This window comes from Amphibalanus amphitrite, unplaced genomic scaffold (genome assembly GCF_019059575.1).
Source record: "Amphibalanus amphitrite isolate SeventyFive unplaced genomic scaffold, NRLGWU_Aamphi_draft 000840F_arrow, whole genome shotgun sequence".
In the NCBI taxonomy this organism is placed as follows: Eukaryota; Metazoa; Arthropoda; class Thecostraca; order Balanomorpha; family Balanidae; genus Amphibalanus; species Amphibalanus amphitrite.
In genome coordinates, this window is record NW_024882334.1 from 118,553 (window position 1) to 135,981 (window position 17,429).

The 17,429-nt window shown below is 50.9% G+C and overlaps 3 protein-coding genes across 14 annotated transcripts in view; 2 read left to right on the top strand and 1 right to left on the bottom strand.

Annotated features, from left to right (window-relative positions):
• Positions 1 to 3,221, top strand: part of LOC122366942 (mucin-5AC-like) — a 53,815-nt gene extending 50,594 nt beyond the window's left edge. For both annotated transcript variants that reach the window (XM_043339613.1, XM_043339615.1), the window contains 4 exons: positions 379 to 507; positions 1,036 to 1,193; positions 1,549 to 1,708; positions 2,051 to 3,221. In XM_043339613.1, the coding sequence (XP_043195548.1) occupies positions 379 to 507; positions 1,036 to 1,193; positions 1,549 to 1,708; positions 2,051 to 2,107 (504 nt within the window). In that variant the 3' untranslated portion in view covers positions 2,108 to 3,221. The remainder of the gene's footprint in view (positions 1 to 378; positions 508 to 1,035; positions 1,194 to 1,548; positions 1,709 to 2,050) is intronic.
• A 233-nt stretch (positions 3,222 to 3,454) lies between these two features.
• Positions 3,455 to 10,288, bottom strand: LOC122366944 (G kinase-anchoring protein 1-like). Of its 10 annotated transcripts, none has more exons than XM_043339623.1 (8): positions 10,218 to 10,288; positions 7,709 to 7,921; positions 7,313 to 7,474; positions 6,705 to 6,920; positions 6,176 to 6,328; positions 4,933 to 5,104; positions 4,378 to 4,547; positions 3,455 to 3,964 (listed from the first exon to the last, which is right to left on the bottom strand). In XM_043339623.1, the coding sequence occupies exons 2-8, from the start codon at positions 7,874 to 7,876 to the stop codon at positions 3,911 to 3,913; spliced, it is 1,095 nt and encodes a 364-aa protein (XP_043195558.1). In that variant the 5' UTR covers positions 7,877 to 7,921; positions 10,218 to 10,288; the 3' UTR covers positions 3,455 to 3,910. The 10 variants fall into 10 exon arrangements, with proteins under 10 accessions (XP_043195558.1, XP_043195567.1, XP_043195565.1 ...); XM_043339632.1 differs by having other exon boundaries at positions 10,177 to 10,283; XM_043339630.1 differs by having other exon boundaries at positions 10,251 to 10,282.
• LOC122366945 (uridine-cytidine kinase 2-B-like) lies at positions 10,279 to 17,392 on the top strand. 2 transcript variants are annotated; one of them, XM_043339634.1, is made up of 2 exons: positions 10,279 to 10,676; positions 15,954 to 17,392. In XM_043339634.1, the coding sequence occupies exon 2, from the start codon at positions 15,979 to 15,981 to the stop codon at positions 16,894 to 16,896; it is 918 nt and encodes a 305-aa protein (XP_043195569.1). In that variant the 5' UTR covers positions 10,279 to 10,676; positions 15,954 to 15,978; the 3' UTR covers positions 16,897 to 17,392. The 2 variants fall into 2 exon arrangements, with proteins under 2 accessions (XP_043195569.1, XP_043195570.1); XM_043339635.1 differs by lacking the exon at positions 15,954 to 17,392 and adding an exon at positions 13,344 to 14,828 and having other exon boundaries at positions 10,480 to 10,676.
• Positions 17,393 to 17,429: the final 37 nt, after the last annotated feature.

Sequence of the window (17,429 nt, forward strand, 5' to 3'; positions counted from 1 at the left end):
GGGGACGGGAGGGGAAATAAGGGGTCTGTCGTATTTGTCGTCTTGGTTTTGTATAATTTCCTTTTGTCTTATCAACTGTCTTATTTTGTCTTATTTCTATGTTTCTTGGAATCAATTTAACACATGTCCAGTCTAACGACGGTAAAACAGTGACTTTGTGTGTTATTTATGACCCTCAGTAGTGAGTAGTGACCTCTTACCTCGGACCTTGATCACTTATTCACTTAATGACCTCTGCGACCTCTTCGGCCCTCAGCCGTAAGCCGCGTGACACACATCAGTAACATCTGACATATAACCTCGACCGTCCTGTGACCTCTGTGATCCAATGACGACCCATATACGACCCGTTCTGACCTCTGACCCCCCCCCCCCTAGCGTCGCTGCGCCGAGTACCTGCCGCCGTCGGAGGCCCTGGACCGGCACCGTCTGTACGGAGACTTCCAGGTCACGCTGATGGCCAAAACAAAAAAGGACAAGTTTGTCGTGTCCACCATTCAGCTCAAGGTGAGAATGGTGTCATGCGCTGAGGAGTGGTTCAGGCCTCAGGGAGGCTGGGAGTTATAGTGGAGAGACTTTTCTAGCAGCATTGAGGCTAAGTAAGTCAATGACGTAACTCCTATGTGTCGTAAACAGCGATGATGTACATATATAAATTACGTTGCGTATGCTTTTTGTGCGTGTCGATGTAAAACATGCACTCTAAAATGGGATTGCCGGTGCCAAATTTTGTGTCCAAAATACAGTATCTAACGCTCCCCTTTACCTATCGCCTCCACACATCAGCAGTCTCCTTTTGTCCCAAATAACTACAATGGAAAAACACCATTCTTACTAATAGTGTTAGTCTGTTTCAAACAACCCGCGGTTATCATTCACGGCTACAGCCGGTCGTTTTGCGCATCTCCCCGACAAACACATCATAATGCTCACTATGCTACCCTTTGACCTGACATCCCTCCCCATCCCGTTTACAGAACATGCACGGTAACTTGTTCTGGACTGACCTGACCTCCTCCCCCCCCCCGTTTACAGAACATGGACAGTAACCTGTTCCGCGAGGTGACGCACCTGTGGTACTCTGGCTGGCCCGAGCGTGGCGTGCCGTCCGATCTCGACTCCATGGTTGAGTTCCTACAGGAGGCCCGGCGGGCCATGAAGACCAACATCGGACCCACGGTGGTTCACTGCAGGTGGGACTTGCGAGGGAGGGAGCGATGGGCTGAGGTGCGTTTCTGGGGGGGGGGGGGGGCTGTAGTGTTTTGGTAGGTTTTATTGTTCAGTGGCGTAAATGTAAGCTTACTGCTGGTCCCTTGACCGTTTGAATTGTAGTGTGCGAATATGAAGTTCTGACATTATTCAGAATGTTGTCCGTTTATACAGAACCGTGTATGCGCCGATACCGTTTAAACATACTCATCGGTAACCTGTTCAAATGTCATGCGTGTCATGATTGCCTTTTTCCACCGCCTATTCAACATCCACTCATCGTCGTCCCCCCCCCCACCTCTCACTCCCCCCAATCTAACCGCCCCTCCCCCTCCACAGCCCCGGCACGGGCCGGACGGGCGTGCTGCTCGCCTGCGACATCTGTATGCGACAGTTTGACGCCACGAGGACAACAGACATCATGCGGACCGTGTTCAGGATCCGACATGACCGGGCCGGGGCCGTGCAGACACGAGAGCAGTACGCACTCATCTATAAGGTAAGACGGACGTGGGACGGATTTGGGAACGTGAGATGAATCAGGGGACGGGGAATCCTTCATAGAGGGTGGAATAGAGAGGGACTGTGGCGAGCATCGCCGAACGCTCTATACAAAGACACAGTTGTGCGTTTTTAGGAGTGTTTAGGCTATTGGTTCCAAGAATAAAGACGTGTTTAACCGGTGAAGTGTGAGTGGGAGAGGGACTGGGGAGTGGGCAGGGGGCATTAAATTAGAATGTTTCGACCAAGACTGTCCAAATTATATCTAAGCTTGAGGGACAGAGAGGCATGGCTAGAGACTGCATCAGCTAACCCCCATGTCTGCCCCTCTCTCCACCAGGTGCTGAACCAGTACGCTGCCAGCGTCACCAGCGGCAACCTTCCGGCCCTGGAGTGAACCAGTGACGTCACAATAGTTGGACTTATGACGTCATAAAGCGTGGATTCAGTTGTTACCGCTGATGGATGCAGTTGTTCCCATCACACGGGTGTTTGACGCGTCACAAATGTTTGTGTCGCAAAAACTGACGTATGTTACGTCATACACCGTAATATGTACGACGTCACAATGTTGCGTCACAATGGTATCGTTTGTGGACGTATGAATGGCGTCACCTATGGCTTTTGTTGTTACGTCATGGTTGTGTGACGTCACTCGTCGTTCTCCGGTTGTGAGGCGGTCGTGGGTGTTGGGCGGGGCGTCTGTGGTGAGGCCACGCCCCTTCTCTGACGTCATGGTGATAGCAACGGGACCAAGATGGCGCTCCGGGGTGTGCTTGACGCCATTTTTGTGCGAAACAGCTCATGAACTAAGTCTGTGGTAGTTGACTCGGCCGCGGGACGGAGCTGCCTCGTGATTGGCTGATAGCAGCCCAACTTGGAGGCTACGACCAATCGGGGGCGAGAGTCACTCTCGTCGACCAATCGTAGTCTGGCGGTGTTGGCCAGGGGTCCGTGTAGCACGATAATCGGGTTTCGATCTGTTTTACCTGTGTGTATACCATAGGACCACAACTACTTAACGTGTAAAACCACCCAGGATTTACCGAGTAACAACATTTAACGCGAGACTATGGCGTTTTTCGACGTCAGTGTCGTATCCGCGTACCCTAATGTTTTTACTTGGGAGCTTCTGTGCTCGCATTATCAACTTGCTGCGTTGGTGTAATAACGCGCGCAGGAGAGATGAAACCTGAGTGCTTGCCGTGAATGGTTGAAACGTATGCGGGATTGCGGTTGCTTTTAAAATTAGTTCCATTTGTAGCGTTGTGCGCCGGGTCATGTATGCATGTGGAGCGTGTTTGTTCGTTATTGCACCAAACGCGAGTGTGCGCCTGGTTGTGCATTATTACACCGAGTGCGAGTGTTTGGCGTGAGTTACTCACCGTTTGGTGAGTGAGTAGCGGTGAGTTAGTGTGAGAGTGGAGTCGGCCCTCGGTTCGATACCCCGGATTACCGCTGTGATACTGAGCATGATAAGAGGGAGGAACTAATACATTTCTACACTGTAAGTCTGAGTGTTCTTTGAGTCCAGATGAAATGATGAGGGCAGATGAATGATCCTGGGGACGGACGTTCGACAGCGTGAAACTGCGTGGGCTTGTCAAGTGTAATTGCGCTTAGACAATGCTTCGCATTCCATGCATTTATCATGTAGTGCGTACCCGGTATCATGTATGTCGTAAATATGTCACGTGGAAACATCTAGTCTGAATTTGAAAACACCACCGTAACAAAGAGCACGTGCGTCGATATAAAAATATGTTTGCAAGAAAACGGCAACATCGCTCCTGGCTGGGAGGCTGGGAGAACGAGTTCTGAACAGAAAGGAAGCACATCACTGATTGCTCCACGGCACCATACACCGGCTAACGAACACCCATCCAACCAATCACAACACGGGTCACGATACGGTCCACCAATCAGCGCGCGGGACCGCCGCCGGGGCGACGCCCGCGGCCAATCACGTGCAGCCGGCGGCGCGCTCCACCAATCAAATCTCAGACAACGGCCGGAGCGGCGCTCTCGACCAATGACAGCCTCCGAGGCGCCGCCACCGACCAATCACGTCACGCCTCGGCGACCGTAGCCGAGGGAATGGCGGTCATGCAGTCTGTGTCGTTTTTTTGTCACTATGTACAGTCTCGAAGAGAAGTTGTGTGCCCGTGATGGGAGGACGAGACGGCGACGGTGGCGCCATCTAGTCCACGGCGTCGGCCGCGTCGTTCTCACTCTGACCCCGACGCTTGTTACCCTGAGGAGGGAGAACAAAATACTGGCGTCAGAAGACGGACCCAAGCTTCATTTCGTGTCCAAACCTACATAACAAAGCACCCATCATACCCCTTCATTGTCTATCACCAATATAATATCAGGCATAGGCCTAATCCCACCCCTATCACGTTTTTTAGTTCCTCTCTTTCTGACTCACCTGTGCTCATTTGAGCTGCGTTGTGAGCGCGCAAACTCCTTTCAAAAACTGACCTGTGTTCGTATCTACCGTGCAAAGGCAAAAACTACTATGTAAGGTCAGACACCTCGCATAATAGTTTTTGCCTCTGCACGGCAGGTTTAGGCTGTGTCGTTAGAGCGTTACCTCCCCCTATTCGCTCACCTGTGCCCGTTTCAGCTGTGTGGTGAGCGCGTTAACTTCCCTTCCTCACTCACCTGTGCCCGTTTCAGTTGCGTGGTGAGCGCGTGCACCTTGCTGCGCTCCTGCTCGAGCTGTGCCAGCAGGCTGGTCACCTGGGCCGACATGTCAGCCCGCTCGCGGTCGGCGGTATCACGCGCCGCCTGCGCCTTCTCCAGGCTGACAATCAGCTGCACCTTCTCCTTGGCTGAAAATGGAGAGGGGGTAGAGTGACAGAGGGAGTGAACGACCTTCTCCAGACTGACGATCGGCTGCACCTTCATGGCTGAACGGAAGAGTGAGAGAGCGCCATCCCAACACTGTCAACCCAGAACACACACGGCGTCTACAGTTTAGAGGAAACGAGTTCGTGAAGTAGCGAATGCGTCAGCCATTAAGTTGATTTGTACATAACGTCGGTTCATTCTACATTTAACGACCCCCTCCTGTCCCCTCCAGTTCATCGTTCCTCCGTCCTTCTGGCTTCTGCGCGTCCGCCTGCTCCCTTTCTGCCTCCGGGGCGGGAGACTACAGACATCATCGCGTTTCCCTCCCTATCAAGCATCAGCTCACCCATCCTCCTCCCAACTCACTTTCTGACTGTGTGAGCACACTCAGCACGCGTTTGGTGCGCGATTTGGCCAGCCGCAGCTCATCCTTGGTCCTCTCCAGCTCCGCGGTCAGCTCTTCTACCTGGGACTCGGCGGTGGCCAGTCGTACCTGGAGCTCGGCAGGCACGGCCGCTGCCGCCGTCACAGACGGGGGCTGCGGGGGGAGGTGAGGGTATGTCAGAGGGCTGAGGAGACACAGGGGGGAGCACAGTGTGGGTCGCACACACAGACACAGAGTGGATTGGGAATACACCAGAGACAGGGAGGGTCAGAACTCAAAGACAGGATCGAAGCAGAGCTGATAGATACAAGGACGGCTAGTCAAAGGTCTGGGGAGACACATGAAACAGGGGTGGGAGCATAGAAAAACAGGCACGGGGCAAGGGTCGAAGAGAGACGCTGGGACGGGGTTCGAGGTCGAAGAACGACACGTTAGGCGAAGCAGAGTGTTGAAAAGAGATATACGGCCCGGCAAGGGCGGCAAAGTCATAATAAGGACAGGCACAGGCCTCAGAGTGGCGATATAGGGTCTGAAGGGGCTGGACTTGGGAGGGCCACAGGGTCGAGGCGGGGATTCGAATGATAACAAAGGGCTAGCCAGGACAGCATGTAATGTGCAGGTTACCCGTTTATCAGTTAGCTCAAAGTGACTCATAAGGGCAAGAAAGCTCAGGCAGGTGAACAAGATTGCATTACATGTTAAAAACAACAACAATGAACAGCTATTCACCTGATTAGATATCCAAAGATTCCGCCTTGCATCATCACGGCCGCCTATCAATAATGTCAAGTGTGTACGCAGTGGCTCAGACTGTGCTGCGCGGAACGAGATACAATTGGTAGATCGAACACTATCAATCATCAGCCGACATCCACCTACCACACGACTATCGGGTACAACATACCTTTAGCTGCAGCGTCATCGATACTCGATAACCGAACAAACCAGGACGGAGGACCGAAGAAAATCATACACTCGGAGGGAGTTGACCGATGTAATACGAAGTCTGTTCGAATTAAACCCCAACCAATTTATTTCAGGGTGCGAGACGAATTTGAAAGTGGGTAGCTGATGGAATATTGTGTCACGACACTGACACAAATCCGACGTTCTGAATAATCTATCAGAAATTATGTAGGAAGATAGGACGAAGTGAGCATCTATTTCTAAGACGTCTCAAAAGTCGAAATAGTCTACCCTCTCCCCCCCTCTTTCAGCACTGACCAGGTCCTGTCGTATGGTCTCCAGGATCCTCTCTCTGGTGGCCGCCTGTTTTGCCTTCCGCTCCACCTGACCGAAGAAGTCGCCGTTGTCGCCCCCCGCTGCTGCCGCTGCCGCCGGTCGGGGCGGCGGGGGCTGCAGACTTCTCGAGTCACCCTGAGGGACGGAAGGGGAAGGTCAGACGCATCTTTCCATTTCACTCTGAAACAGCGGTGAAAGATAAAAATCATTTCACTCCACTTTTAATGCGTCTAAAATCATTCAGGAATCTAAAACGTGTTACGTGTTCATCTCTATACCAGAACTTCAGGGCAAAAAGAAAGAAAGAAAAAAGACAAAAAGAAAGAAGGAACGAAACGGAAATACAGGTCTACGAATCGACGCACGTCGGAGCGTAAATCTTATCTTTTACCAACGAAACTGCAGATAAAGTCGTTGCCTTATGATACAGGAGACTACAGTTTGGCGCTGTGAATCAGAAGCCACGTCTCACCTACGATCGGCTTTATCCAAACCAAATCCCATCACACACCTGCGAATTCGAGAGTGCCTGCAGCTGATCGATGGAGAACACTTTCGCCTTGGCCTTTTTGGCTCGTGCTTTGCTGACTCCGGCCGCCGCCGTTGCGGAGTCATCGTGTCCGTTGGCAGCCTCCTCTGGTGACGTTTCAGTAGCGGCCTTCTCGTAGTCGACTCGGGACATCAGCATGGCCTGCTGCAGGTCCCGCTCGAAGGCCTCGTCAATCAACTGTTGGGGAACGCCGGGGAGGGGAGGTCAGAACTTCAATGGTTGACGATGAAATGGTGACTAGATGGGCACCGAGCGACTGGGCAGCACGGCACAAGGGTAAAAACTACCGACATTATACTCAAAAGACAAAGAGGTACTCAAAGGTCGCTCCAAGATTATGCTGATCATTCGTTTGCCCAGTCAATTGTAAACCAGTCCCACAACTAAGTCGCTTTAAATTCGACTCAAAATACCTTAACGTCCTTCCAGAACATCGTCATCATAACCCATCCCGCCTGCAGTATCCGTCCACCTCCAGTCACGTGCCGTTCCTATCACATTCCGTCTCCTATCACGTCCCGGTATGCCATTCCCGTTTATCTCATCCCGTCTGCCACCCTGCCACTCACCGCCTGGTCCCGTTTCTCCCAGCCGCTCATGTCCGACTCGCTCTCCTTCCTCGGCGACTCGGAGCCGGACTGCTGCTGCTGCTGCTGCTGTGGCGGCTGTTGTTGTTTCGGCTGCTTCGGCTGCTGCTTGGGCTTGGGCAGGCCGAACGCCATCGATTGCAGCTGCCGGTGGAAGAGGGCGGAGTCAGTAAGGCTCCACAATTAATATCTGCCTAATACCTACAATAAGCTGGGTTAAGAATAAGTATATAAAATGTTCATATTACGAGGAACTACAATTTCAGACGAGTAACTCAAATATAAATGTAACTTTTTCCACAGACACATTTACAACACCTACATTGCAGCCAGAGCTTCTAGTTGCCGATTTCTCTAATCCATGCCGTATCTACGCACCTCAGCATCTGCTGTCTCAGCCGGCTTGCTCTTCTTCTTTTTCTTGTTGGTCTTCTTCTTGGCCTTCTCTTCTTCAGCAGCCTTCTTGAGGGCGGCCTTCTCGCGCTCCTGGTCGGAGTCATCCTCGATCTTCAGTACGGAGAACCGAGAGGCCATCACAGATGCCATGACGACGGACGCTAGAGTGGGTCGACTCTGAATATGTCACTGCAACTGATGGGGCAATGGCAATCAGGGTCGTGAAATTTAGAACTTTAATCGTACGATCGTTCACCTCTGAACACAGATGAAAGCAGAGATCTACCGAAGATCATAATACAAAGAATGTAGTCGAAATGCATAGGTGATAGGGGGTCAATAGCAGCAAGTTACCAAAGATCCTGGCCAACAAATATGTTTGTGCAGGAATAGATGGTAGCTCACTTTGAGATGCTCACTAGAGATGCTCACTTACATAGAAGAGATGCTACCTCACCTGTCCAATGATGGAAAATAGCCCTCACTCAACATAAAGCTTTATTCTCGCTAATACTTGAAAAAATTGAAAGTAACAAAGCCATTAATCCCTCTAATCGTCGAACTCATCGAAATATCCGCCATGACATGTGTAATGCGCCGATAACTCGACACCACCACCAGCGATACTTTGTGTACCGAAGTTTTGGCAATCAGCAATGGATGAAAACATATCTTTTGGCACAAAAACTGATATTCAAACTCAACACTTTTGCTTCTGAGCACCTATATCACAGTCATTGACTCTCACACAGTGTTGGAATTATGGCCTCTTTCTGGTCCCAGGCCATGGCGTTTTATTCTCCAGGTGTGTGGAAACAGGATATGGTGTTTTTCATTGCTTGTAAAATGTCTAGCAGTCTCTGGTTCCTCCAACCAGTATGCTTTGGCAAAGCAACTGATATTGATATTGGTATTCTCTGTGCCAGCCAATTGAGGATCAAGACCAGGCCCACTGGAACTGCAACCGGTGTGAGCCTTCATTCTGTGTGCATTGCAGAATAAAAATTAGGTACCTACCTGCCTGATGATAGGAAAGAGAAAGGTTCATGTAGGCACACTGCTCAGTGCTGCAGACAAAAATAACATAGGCAACCGTAGTCAATCAGAATAAGAACACCTCATAAACACCTTCAACATTTTCCTGTTTTCAGTATCCAAAGCTCTTTTCTGAGGCTTGAGTTGGTATGATTGTAAAATCTATCACAATTTTAAATTTAGAGTTTTAGAGTTTACCATTGTTTCCGACATCAATTTGTTGATATTCTAAGAAAAAAAGATTGGGATGGTAGGTACAACAACTGAGCTAACTGACACATGCTGCCAAGAAGGGCAAACAGCCTTGGTAATGGCCAGTAGCAGTGGCACTAACGGCACCATAAAGTTCAAGTGTGGACTCCGGCTGGAGCCCATTGCCATGCCGTGCTGCCAGTAACTTGAATGGTATTAGTAGGCCTGGTGTCCCAGAAAGACGCCAGATTGGGATGACGGAGATATATAGACCAAAACAAACCTAACCTGACCTGACCTAACCTTACCTACAAGCCTACATATCCTAGGCATCGTGTGTATTTGCGATGTGTTGTGAACTTTTGTACCATTTTCTTTTTGCATTATGGGAAGCTAGCACTGAAGATGATATATTCGAAACGCGTTTGCGAAGGCTTTCTATGATACAGTACCTTTATATTTAAAAAAGTTTCACTTATCTAGTCCTACATATCCTACCTACCTTACCTTCAACCTACCCTACAAACCTACAACCTACAACCTACATCAGTATCTGGCATCTTCCTGGGACGCCAGGCTTACTTATACCAATTGAATGTACTTTTTTCCACAGCTCAAGCTGTTTCAAATAATGCCTTTAAATACTGTAACTACTGAGGGGTGTTCATGGGCACCGCACGGCGCACACTGCTGCATGCGGTGTGTGCAGCAGGCGTGGGGGTAGGGGATGGGTACCTAGGCGGTTCTGACGTCACAGCTGCGTGAGGTGGACGGTCCGCTATGGCTAGTCCCGACCGGCCACAGCAGTCGCTGTGTGGTGACGGAAGGCTGACGTAGGGACGCAGTGGGCGGAGCTTGGAGGCTGTGTACGGTCCAACCGCAGACAGGGTCCATGAACAGCCCTCTGAATAATGCTCCAGCGACCAGCTTATCACTAAATCAGCTTATCCAAAGTTTCAATTTATGAGAAAAATCTTTAGCAGAACCATTTTTTTAAGAAAATCCTTGTATTCTGTGTATTGTAGCTTAAGTCTGAGTCTTGTGGTGAGCGAAAATTCAAATTATCAGGTTCTAAGTGGTTCTAAGCAGACATCCTATGCTGAAACCCATACCAATTGAATTGAGCAAAAGAAGGCGTACCACCACCGCCGCAAGTAATCCAAGGCCCTATGTTGACGTAGACAAGTAATCAAAAATAAAATCAAGAGGCCATTCACCCTAACCCGATAGAACTCCAATTGTAATTAATTCATTTTTATTTTACTTTGATTTTAATCCTAAGGAAATTGTCCTCTACTTTGCTTCCATATTTCGCCATTCATGGTGCAGTGAAGGCGTATTTTCTGTGTTCAAAGAATGTCTAAAATCACCGTCAACGCTTATTGACTAATCAGCGAGCCAGATGTTTTCAGACCTTTGAGCAGCCTTTGTTGCGCTTTTTCATTTTTTCGCTTTATGATAATTCTTTTGATGTTTTTTGACTTATGTTTAAACTTTCTGTCGATATAAAAATTGGCTCACAAAAGAAATCCATCAAAAACGACATGATTAAACTGCAATTGCTCTATTTGTCAGAAACATCAGCGAGCATTATTTGCATGGCACGCCGAACAAAAATCCAACGTGCCCTATTAGTGGCCGCTCAAGCCTTGCTCGCCTTTTGCTGCTTTGGCTTTGTTGTGTCAGGTTGTGTCGGGCAGTTCAAGCTGAGCGGATAAGAACAGTAAGTGTATTTTCATTAAGTTGTCCCATGTTAATCTTGCCCTACCCCTATCTACAACATGGAACAGTCGATTTTTTATTAATATCTTAGCAACTGAAGTAGCAGTATTATTTTAGGGTATCAGTATCGGTAAAACTGGCGTCGCCGTCACCGTCTGCGGCCAGTCGGCAAAGTATGGCAATTTTGATTTCCACGAGATCTCGTCGGTGCGGGCTTGTTCGGCTGGTGCGGATTTGGCCTGGTGCGGTGTGGATTTGGTTGAAACTTGAAAGTATGCGACGCGACCTAGCGTTTGCGATTTAGCTATAATTAGCTTTCAAATGCTTAGTAATTAGGTGTTGAGCTTGTCTAGAGCAAGTAGGGGAGCTGGGAGGGTGGGGCAATTTGTTACAGGGGCATAATGTTGCAAAAATATCTAACTGACCATCCCACCTTAACATTAGTTTGAGTTGAGATAGCAAAGTTTGCGGCCAGGTTTAGAAACGACCATCTATCCTGGTCACAACCCCCGCAGCTTCGTGGTGTTGAAGAAATGTTTCCTTCAGTTGCAGAGTGGAACTAGCTTAGTCCTTATCTCTTAACCATTAACGGATTCTGATGAAATCATCAGCCCATTTAACGCACCTCATGCTTTCAAGCCTGAGCTACGGAACAGGCAAAGGCAAATGCTTAAGGCGTGCACCATTTCAACTGGGCCTGAATTTAATCTTGCATGTGAAGTTTACTGAGTGTTAATGCTTTATTATTTGTCTTACAATAAGAAGGAAAATGTATTTAGTGTTAACCACAGGGTAGGACTACGATCAGTTTCAACAAGAATTAAGATGGTCCATGAACGGTTTCGTAGCTCAGTCGGTAGAGTGTTGGACTCCGCGTGGTGAGAGCACTCGTTCCCGGTTACAACTGCAGTCCGGGTTCGAAGCGCGACGGGCGCTTGACGTTTATGGGCCTCCTGATAGGTATGGTTGCGGTTGGTGGCAGGCCGTAGCCAGGCGAAGTCAGTGAGGGGACCGGCCGTGCGCGGCTATGTGCGCAGTGCGCACGTTAACCCTCGCCGGACCTTTGGTTTTCTACATACGCGCCGGCCGAGGGAGGGGGCGGGTACGACCTCCCCCCCTCGCCGTTTCGCCCCTGGTGGAGCTAGCGCGTCGCAGAAAAAACGAGCGTGTGCGCCGTTACGAGACGCAGAGATTGGTACCCGATTTTAAGGTCCTAGGTCAACCGGTGACCTCTGAGGTCAGGTCAAGTCAAGTGCCCCAAGGTACTGTTCAGTTTTTGGTGAATAACTTCGCAAAAAACGGCCGCAGAGCCGCGATTTTGGCAGCATCGTGTTCGCCTCGCTCAGGCGCGTCGAATGATATACTTTTTGTCCGGGTCAGGTCAACTTGGGGTGTTGACCTCAGGTCAAGGTCAGGTCAGCACCCCCAGGTCACGAAGTTGGTCGAAAGAGGTCATGTCGCATATCATTCGATTCGGCAGGTCTTCCTGAGTCCATTGGTGGCTTTCCCGACTCGCTAGCTCAATTTGATCAAGAGTTATTGACGAAAAACTAATATGACCTTGATGACGTCATAAATGACGTCACGCAAGGTCAACATTGCAAAAGTGACGCATCTAACCTTGCAAGGAGTACATCAAATCACGATTCTGTGTGCTTGAGATAGATGGAGATCGTTCCCGGCGCCAGAATAGCAGTTTTCATTTTTCCCCATTGACTTATAATGGTGAGGTCACGAAAATGACCTGACCTCATATGACCTTTAGGAAAAATCCGAGATATACAAGTTGTGAGACTCATAATGGATACTAGATCCTGCAAGTTTCATTTCCCTGTGACATCTCCTCTGGCAGTGAGGGCGTTGCGAAGTTGCGACATCGGAAGGCCGTGCAGAGGTTCACTTATGACGTCATAGGTCAGTGACCTGACCTGACCCAAAAATGCGGTTGGTGTCAAAAGATTCGGCTTGAATCAAAGGTCAGGTATGCCAAGTTTCAGCTCTCTATCGCCAGCGTGTTCGGAGCTATCGCGAAAAAACCCTATGGGGGGGGGGCTGCACCCGCCCCCCCCCCTCGGCCGGCGAGGGTTAAACTTTGGACTCTAAATTCTGCCATAGAACCGGGATTGTGCGATCGGAGGGTAGAGGGCAGGGTCCACGCAACAAGCTTCGCTTAGCGGTGGCTCTGTCCTTGTGAATCCTTTCAATCAAAAAGATTCGGACTAAATTTATAAAAAAGTTATTATTCTGGAGAAATTGCAAAATAAAAAGTGTAACGTGCTACACCACGTCATGTATCAACTCGCCCGGCGCCCCACAATTTTTCAACACCCTAAAAATTTTGCTTTGGTTTTATGTCTTTCATGCAAAAGTGAATAAACGTATGGAAATGATAATTTGCATGTGCTCTCCAAATGAACTAAGCTAGCATGTGACGAAATTTGGCACAGCTCCATTGTATAATTTGGATGATAGGTGCAGAAAACCAGTGTATCACATTGCCCAGTGGCGGATCCAGGGGAGGGCAAGTAGGGCAATTGCCCCTCCCAAACGGCAAAATTTTTACACTACGCCTATAGACAGTGCATGGAAAGAACCACTATGTTGTTATGGTTTGCCCCTCCCAAAACTGAGCTGGATCCGCCAGTGACATTGCCTCACTCTCCCCTAGGGCATCTGACTTTGTGACAAGCTCAATGATGAAGTACACAAATGGCCAGCCTTCCAATGTGCCATTCATTATTGGAGTTGGAGGAGGAACGGCGTCAGGAAAGTCAACGGTGTGTAAACGCATCATGGAGAAGCTGGGCCAGGAGGCGATCGAGCAGGAGCACCGCCGGGTGGTCTGCATCAGCCAGGACAGCTTCTACCGCAACCTGAGCCCGCACCAATCGGAGCTGGCCCTTCGCGGACAGGTAAACTTCGACCATCCCGACATGTTCGACGACCAGCTTCTGCTGGACACACTGCAAGATATTCGCGCGGGCAAGGTGTGCAACGTGCCCATCTACGACTACAGGACCAACTCGCGCCTCTCGGAGACCCACAAGGTGTACCCTGCCGATGTCGTGCTCTGCGAGGGCATCCTGGTCTTCTACCAGCCAGAAGTGCGCGAGCTTTTCGACATGAAGCTGTTTGTCGACACAGACGCCGACATCCGTCTGAGCCGGCGCGTGCGTCGCGACACCCGCGAGCGCGGCCGCAACCTGGACATGGTGCTCGACCAGTACACACGGCTGGTGAAGCCGGCATTCGAGGAGTTCTGCCTGCCGACCAAGAAGTTTGCTGACGTCATCATTCCGCGCGGTGCCGACAACACTGTGGCCATCAGTCTGATCGTGCAGCACATCGAGGACCTGCTGCTGCAGGCGCGCCAGCGGCCGACAGCCGGCGCCGGCCCGCTGGGCGAGCGGCGCGCGCGCACCACCTCCGAGTCGCGCCTCCGCTAGGAGAGGCCGCGCTGCCAGCACGGGACAGTGGGCCGCCTCCACTGGCCGGCCCACGGACTGGGCTTCGGCCGAAAATGGGGGCTGTATTTTTTTACTGGGCGCTGTCCTGCTCCAAAACGCATGTATTTTGTATCAGGTTTACACTGACGCGATTCCGCGGCCTTACTCAGGCGTGCTTTGTACGAACACTGTGCCAATCATATCCGGCGCCGCGAGTGCTCTGCTCCGATGCGTACCTACCTATAGGGCAAATCGTAACCTGTCTGGGATTGCGTGACGGCGTACTCGGCTGGTAGCTGCTGTCGGGCGCTGGGCGGTGACGGGCGCCGGCGGTGGGCACCCTGCTGGACGGCCTCGGTCCTGTGTCGAGCCGGCTCGCCGAGACTGGCTGCAGACGTCAGTTCTATGTAACCATCTCAATGACAAAGGACGCTGTCTCAATCTTCATGTATCACTCTGTACGTTGGGATTGTACGGTGTAACTCATTTAGTTCCATGTCTAACATTTTCTGTTTGGGTGGTGTATTTTCTCTGTCGCCAATTATGGGGAGATTGTCTATTCCGGGTCCGTCAGCGCTCAAGCTGTGAACGTTGCGCCTGTGTCGACTGTCCCGTGAACTCGTCAACGGCTGCTGGCGGCCGGAGCGATGCCGCGGGAGTGTCTGTGCCGTCGGGTGCTGCGCGATACAATAAACTGGCCGCAAAAAGTAGCCCTATGAAGAGCAGTTAGTGAATTTTCATAAAGTTCTCCCCACTTTATGCCCTCATATTGGACATAAAGTTGCCCCCTCCTCTTTTACGTTTTGTGTGATATCTCTGAAACCTGATAAGATGTCATTTTCTGATATGGAGCGTTTCTGATGTCACCATGGGCTCCGCCACCGGGGGGGGGGGGGGGGGCGGGGAGAGGGGTGGCGGCGGGGGACGTGTCTCTCAACCAATATTTTACATTTTAACATTGGGTGCTACATGGAAAGAATTGGCTTCAAATGGCCTTCGTCCCCCAACCATCGGGTCGTGACGGAGCTCCTGATGTCACTGAGCATGAAACGCAACGGTGAATGAACTAAGCAGCGCCTGCTGTCATCCCTGACGTATCTAAGTACACTTTCAACTAGTTCGTGATGATGAGTGATTGGTCCTATTTTTTTTTTAATTTAGCTCGATTTTTTGAATGGACGGATTTACAGAGCCTGAGCCCACGCTAAGCAGAGCTTGTTGCGTAAACCCCGAACCCTACCGTCCGATCGCGCAATTCCGGGTAACGGGAGAATTTAGATGCCAAAGTTTAACGTGCTAAAGCCGGACACGGCCTGTCCCACTGAACTGACTTCACCTGGCTGCGGCTGCTCCCACCAACCACAGACCATCCCCGTCAGGAGTCAAATACGGAGCGCCGGAGCGACTCGAAACTGGGCTCTCACTACCGGGAGTCCAACACTCTACCAACTGAGCTACGGGACAGGCTGCTATATTCGGTCCTTATATCTGAGGAAATTAAGAAACGTCAATCTATAATTGGACTTGACGTCACTGTGACGTCATTTCAAATAGGATTGACACCAAATTTGAATAACGTCGGCTAGCTATTTAGGAATATGTGTACAAAGCTTTGTCACGCTATCTCTTCGCTTTGCGACGATATCATCGGAGAAGCAAAGGGAGGCAATTAGTTGCCCCCCCCCCCCCCCCAGTGACCAGCGGATGGTGCGGAGGCCCAGCGGCCACCGGGTGAAAGCCTAAATGTTCCATGCAAAATATGCACAGACTGCCCGGCTAACTGATCAAGTGTGCACTGCAGACCATTACTGATCAACTCTGTTTGGTTTCAGGTCAATTCTTCATCACATTACCACAATGGGCGTCAAGGGTCGTATCGAGAAAACCAAGACCCGCAAAGGGAAAAAGCACTTGGAGAGCCGAGCTCCGAAGCTGATTGAAAATGAGAAGAAACTCATGCTTCTGAAGGGTCACAAGACCAATGCTGTGCTCCAGGAGTGCCTGAAGGACCTGGCCTCTCTGAAGCGACCACACTCGATCCTGCTGAACCGCAAGCGGGACCTGTTGCCCTTCGAAGACATCACACCGGTGGAGCAGCTGGCGGCCAAGATGGATGCTAGCCTGTTCGCTATTGGCTCTCACAGCAAGAAGCGCCCACAGAACCTGGTGTTGGGCCGCATGTTCGATCATCATCTCCTCGACATGATCGAGCTTGGCGTTCAGAACGCCCGAGCGCTGCATGACTTCAAGAACGCCAAGGTGGCGGCCGGCACCAAACCGTGTCTCTTGTTCGCCGGAGAACCGTTTAAGGACAACGACACCTACGTCCGGCTCAAGAGTCTGCTGATTGACTTTTTCCGGGGCGAGCAGGCCACCGCCGTGCGTCGGGCCGGCTTCGAGCACGCGCTCAGCTTCACCGCCAGTCAGGAGGGCGTGCACATGCGCAGCTACCGCGTGACCACCCAGCGTGCCGGCGGTCAGACTCCGCGCGTCGAGCTAGAGGAGATCGGACCTTCGCTGGACCTGGTCCTTCGCCGCCATCGTCTCGCATCCGACGACCTGTTCCGACGTGCGCTGAAGCAACCCAAGGAGCTGAAGACGAAGAAGGTGAAGAACATCTCGGACGGCAAGTTGGGCGCCCAGATGGGCAGAATACACATGGAGAAGCAGGATCTGCGCAAGATCAACACGAGGAAGCTGAAGGGACTGAAGACGGGCAGAGACGCGGCGCTGGCGGCCGCGGAACGCAAACAAGCGGAAGAAGTGGCTGGCTGAGTGAGGTGATGCAGGGTTATGGGGACCGGGATGCGAGCCTTGCGCGGGGTTGAGGTCACGAGAGTGCTCTGTGCGTCAGTGTTGTGTTACCGATGTGCTTCGGGCGGGTGACGGAAGCCGGATGGTGACAGCTCGCGGTTAGTGCTGCCAGCTGCTAATACGGGAAATGCACTGCCCGCTGGAAGGGAACCCGAGGCCGACCAGTTGGAGGTTGATGGACCCGTGCCCAGCTGCATGGTCAATGCGCTTACCGGTGAGTGAATCCGCGACGCCGCCTAGCTTTGGCGAGCGTACGGATCTTTCCCCAAAACTGTTATTCATTCGATGCATTTTGTCAAAGTTATGGCTGAATTTCAAATGTCTCAGTTTGGGGAACTTTGAACTTAATCGAACAGCGATAGAAACTGATCCAAGTCCGTCATACGGTTTCCATTATATCACGAGCATCCTCACTCCTCAGCCATGCGTATTTGGAATAAAAATGCTTGCGATGTCACGTTTCTTTTTGTGTACCGTACCAGTGCCTGATTCGC

Bases quoted from the DNA above. Each gene is read 5' to 3' on its own strand.
- LOC122366944 (XM_043339623.1), bottom strand. From the start codon at position 7,876: ATGGCATCTGTGATGGCCTCTCGGTTCTCCGTACTGAAGATCGAGGAT. The intron at 7,475-7,708 runs GTGCGTAGATAC...TTCCACCGGCAG, and splicing joins CTGAGACAGCAGATGCTGAG to CTGCAATCGATGGCGTTCGG. The intron at 6,329-6,704 runs GTGTGTGATGGG...TCCGTCCCTCAG, and splicing joins AGGCACTCTCGAATTCGCAG to GGTGACTCGAGAAGTCTGCA.
- LOC122366945 (XM_043339634.1), top strand. From the start codon at position 15,979: ATGGGCGTCAAGGGTCGTATCGAGAAAACCAAGACCCGCAAAGGGAAA.